The sequence below is a fragment of the Penaeus monodon genome, chromosome 6 (assembly GCF_015228065.2).
Source record: "Penaeus monodon isolate SGIC_2016 chromosome 6, NSTDA_Pmon_1, whole genome shotgun sequence".
NCBI classification, from domain to species: domain Eukaryota; kingdom Metazoa; phylum Arthropoda; class Malacostraca; order Decapoda; family Penaeidae; genus Penaeus; species Penaeus monodon.
Genome location: NC_051391.1, coordinates 424,859 through 429,231, shown reverse-complemented (window position 1 = coordinate 429,231; position 4,373 = coordinate 424,859). Strand labels below are relative to the sequence as shown.

At 46.1% G+C, this 4,373-nt stretch overlaps 1 protein-coding gene across 1 annotated transcript; it reads left to right on the top strand.

Annotated features, from left to right (window-relative positions):
• Nucleotides 1-465: 465 nt before the first annotated feature.
• LOC119574111 (facilitated trehalose transporter Tret1-2 homolog) lies at nucleotides 466-3,908 on the top strand (the record flags this gene model as incomplete). The annotated part of the gene is given in 3 exon segments (XM_037921187.1): nucleotides 466-601; nucleotides 1,128-1,327; nucleotides 1,750-3,908. Coding segments are annotated over 3 exon segments (1,398 nt in total), but the record flags the coding sequence as incomplete, so codon positions are not given.
• Nucleotides 3,909-4,373: the final 465 nt, after the last annotated feature.

Here is a 4,373-nt window from a genome sequence, read left to right as displayed (position 1 = left end):
GCGCGAACAGGAAGTCGATAACAGATCTAAAGGGGAAGAGGAACTACAGTCAGCCATCGAGCAAGCTAACCCTCTCCATGGGCTAATTTGCATATAACAACAACAGACACCGCATGTATGTCATAAGTATGGCTTATATTTCCTACTTCCTGTTATCTTCTGGTGTTATGGATGTAGCAGCACAGTTAAGGACACGAGAACGAAATATCTTCTCGACTCCTTTAGAGATGGAGTGACGTCATCCATAAGGCTGCAGTGTTTCCGCGAGAATGCGACGCCTCTGTGACGCGTTTGGTGATATGTGTGTGTGTGTGTGTGTGTGTGTTTATTTATTTACGGTATATATTCATTGCTATTATTATCTACCTATCGTATGTTTTATTTGTATATATATATACATTTTTTCCTTTCTTTCTTTTAATTATCATTTCCCTCCCCTTTTCCTTCCCCCCTTCCCTCCCTCAGGTAGTTGCCGCCGTGTCCTCCGGCCTCGCCTTCGCGGGAGTGATGACCCCCTGGGCCTTCCCCTCCGTGTCCCTGGGTCAGCTCACAGAGGAGAGGTCAGCGGTCCATCTCACGCAGGGTCAGCAGGACTGGTTCAGTAAGCGACGCTGCTGACTGTTGAGATCACGATGATGGTGGTGTTACTAATGCTGATATTGATTTTGGTAGTGATAATGGTGATAAAAGTGATAGTGATAATGGTAATGATGATAGTAATGAGAATAAGTAATAAGAATAACAGTAACATTTACAATGGAAACAGTTGTGGCAATAATAGTAAAGATAATAATAATGAAAATGATGATGGTAATGATAATGGTGATGATGTTAATAATGATAATGATTATATTCATAGCAACAACAACAATAATGATAACAATACTACCACTACTAATAATAATAATAACAATAATATTAATAACAGTAATGAAAATAATAATAATAACAACAACAAAAACAATAATAATAATAATAATAATAATAATAATGATAATAATACTAATAACAATAACAATAATAATAACAAGAAAAACAATAATACAAATAATATTAGTAACAATGATGATAATAACAATAGCTAAAATTATTAATATTATTAATTCCCCCCCCCCGCCTCCCCTCAGCGAATCTGCCTTTGTTCATGCTGATTCCTGGCTCGGTGGTGGGCGGGGCGCTGGCGGATCTGCTCGGGCCCCGGACTCTGCTGCTCCTGCTGACCCCCCTGCTGACTGCTGCCATGGCGGCCATGCACTTGGTGTCCTACAAGGCGGTGCAGGACGCGGGTTTGGCTGAGGCCCTGCTGCTGGCGTCGCGGGTCCTGCAGGTACTGTCGGTTAGGCGAGGGCCTCTGCGTCGTGTTCTTGTTCTTCTTGTTCTTATTGCTGTTCTCTCTCTTCTTGTTTCTGTTCTGGCTCTTCTTCTTCTTCACTCTCTTGTTGTTGTTCTCTCTCCTCTTCTTGTTCTACTTGTTCTTGTTCTATCTCCTCTTCTTCTTCTACACTCTCTTGTTGTTGCTATTTTTTCTCTCTCTCCCGTTCCTTTCGTTTTTCATCCTCTTATTGTTGTTGTTCTTCTCTCTTCTATTTTTCTTGTTCTTCATCCTCTAGTTCTACTTAATCTCCTTATTCTCTTCCCTCTCCTTCCTGTCCTTCACTTTACTGTTGTTGTTCCAACATGAGCCAGAGCTTCAATAAAACACAGACCGACCAGAGGTGTGCCATGACGCCCGCGCCCGTCTTCTTCCAGGGGGCGTCCGCGGCGCTGATGAACCCCACCGTGTCCGTGTACCTGTGCGAGGTGACGGAGGAGCGCTTCCGGGGGACGCTGGCCAGCCTGGTGGACGCCTGGGCGACCTTCGGCTTCCTGCTGACGTACGTCGTGGGGAGTTTTTTGGCGTGGCACTCCCTGGCACTCGTCCTGCCCGCCTGCTTGCTCGTGCCGGCCTTCCTCGGGCTCTTGGTGTCCCAGGAGTCCCCTCTGTGGCTGGCGAGGAGGGGGAAGGAGAAGGAGGCGCTGCGCGTGCTCGAGACGCTGCGCAGCTCTCCGGAGGACGTGATGAAGGAGTTCGACGGCGCGGCGGCGTCCGAGGAAAATGCGTCCTGCTGGGAGGCAGCGAGGATGCTCGTCAGGAAGTCCAACCTCGTGCCGATCGCCGTCTCGATGTTCCTTCTGCAGGCCAAGGAGCTCTCCGGGAACAACGCCGTCCTCATCTACATGCCCCAGATCTTCCAGCTGGCGGGCGTCGGCATGCCCCCCAACACCAGCAGCATCGTTGTCATGGCGACGCGCCTCGCCTGCAACTTCGTCGGGTCGGCGCTGCTGCATCGCCTGCCGAGGAAGTGCCTCATGCTGGCCGGCGCCGCCCTCAGCGCCGCCGCCACCAGCGCCCTCGGCGCGTTCTTCTTCGTGCAGGGGCGCGGCGACGACGTGGCCCTCCTCAGCTGGCTCCCGATGGCGGCGCTGCTGGCGTTCACGGTGGGCGTGTCCGTGGGCGTGGGCCCCGCGTCGTGGCTGGTGGCCGCCGAGATCCTCCCGCACCGCGTCCGCAGCCTCGGATTCGGCATCGGCGTCACAGGATACTCGCTGGCCTCCTTCCTCGTCTCGATGACGTTCGAACGCGTGCGGGGGGCGTGGGGCTCCTACGGCCTCTTCTGGTCCTACTCGGCCGGCTGCGTCGTCTACGCCCTCCACGTCTTCCTGGCCGTCCCGGAGACGCGCGGACGCTCGCTGGCCGAGATCGAGGACGCCTGGGGACGCCGCTCGAGCGCCCGGACACGGCGAGGCGCGGCCGAGACGGCGCCCGTGTGAGAGGCCGGCACGGGCGCCGCGCCCACCGCCGCCCCTCCTCCTCCGGTCGACTTTACCTCCTCACCATCACTCCCTCGCCTTTCTTTACTCTGTACAGCTCTCTCGACCAAAGATATGATAACGATGATAACCATATTGTCAATAATAGCCGCTTTAAACCATTTCTACAACTTGCAAGGCCAGTCGAGTCACACGCCTTTGTGAACAGGATCTTCATTTGCTCCAGCGCCTCCCTTCCCAGGAAAAGTGAAAAACAAAAACAAAAACTGGCAACTCGAAAGGATTCTGGAAAACTCTCATTCACAGTTTTTCTTTTACTCTCATCAAAGGACTATTGTTTTGACGGATTTCATATAAAAAAAAATATATATATATTTCTATTGTTTTATATAACTTTGTTGTTGTTGTTATTATTATTATTATTATTATTATTATTATTATTATTATTATTATTATTATAGAACCTGAGTTGCCAGTTTTTCCTTTATGAAACCACACGGAGCAGAGTTACTGCTTATGGTTGTCTAGTCATATATTGAAAAAAAAACGTGATTTATGTGATATGTGATATAAATGCATGCACAGATACATGCATGTTTAACACCCACATACATACATATATTCACACATACATATGTGTATTAGGTGTTAGGACTGTTACGACTCAGATAGTAAACAAATATTATTTGTCACAAGGTATGTATATTGCTTAATTGACCGATCGCTGTGATATTAACACACATACACACACATATATATATATATATTTTTTTTACTTCTGAGGAAATATTTGGTAAACATATCTTACAACAGACGTCTATGTTGCGTTTGTCAATTGTATTTTTATTATTATTATTATTATTATTCTGTATTCATTATCAGAAACATTTTCTAGTCATGGAATGCGAAATTTCTATATTTCCTTTTCAGATATTTGTAAAGACCTTTAAAGATAATGACATGAGTGAGGATTTTACAATATCAAAGATCAGATAAACAGATAAATTTCTGTGTTTATACAGAAAGAAAAATAATCCAGATACTGAGAACATTGCAGGAAAAGAACAACAAAAATAATAAAGCGCATTGCGAATCCCTTCAGTCTTTTATTCTCTATATCCAAATAATTCGCGTATGTAGGGTATGCCTCTTCAGGCAAGGGCTAGATCCACCGCCGACATCCGTGGTGGCGTCAGGAAGGGCATCCGGCCTTAATACGAAGCTGCCAATCTAATAATATGATGTGGAAAAAAATCGATCCGCACCGGCGACCCATGATGAACATGGAAAAGCCAGTTGAAGAAGAAAAAGAAGATCAAAATTATTCGTGAAAATTGTTGGATGTTCTTAACACCCATTTCACATTTTTCTTTCCTAAGCCTGCCATTAGTGTATATACACGTTCTGGATTATTTTGTTGTAAATATACTACATCGTACCTATTACTGATATTTTTGAGTGAAGTGGCAGTTTTATGAATGTATAATTAAATATCAATGGAAGAAACACCTTTAAATCACAAACAAGTACAAAAACACACACAGGTGGTGCCAAACCGTATC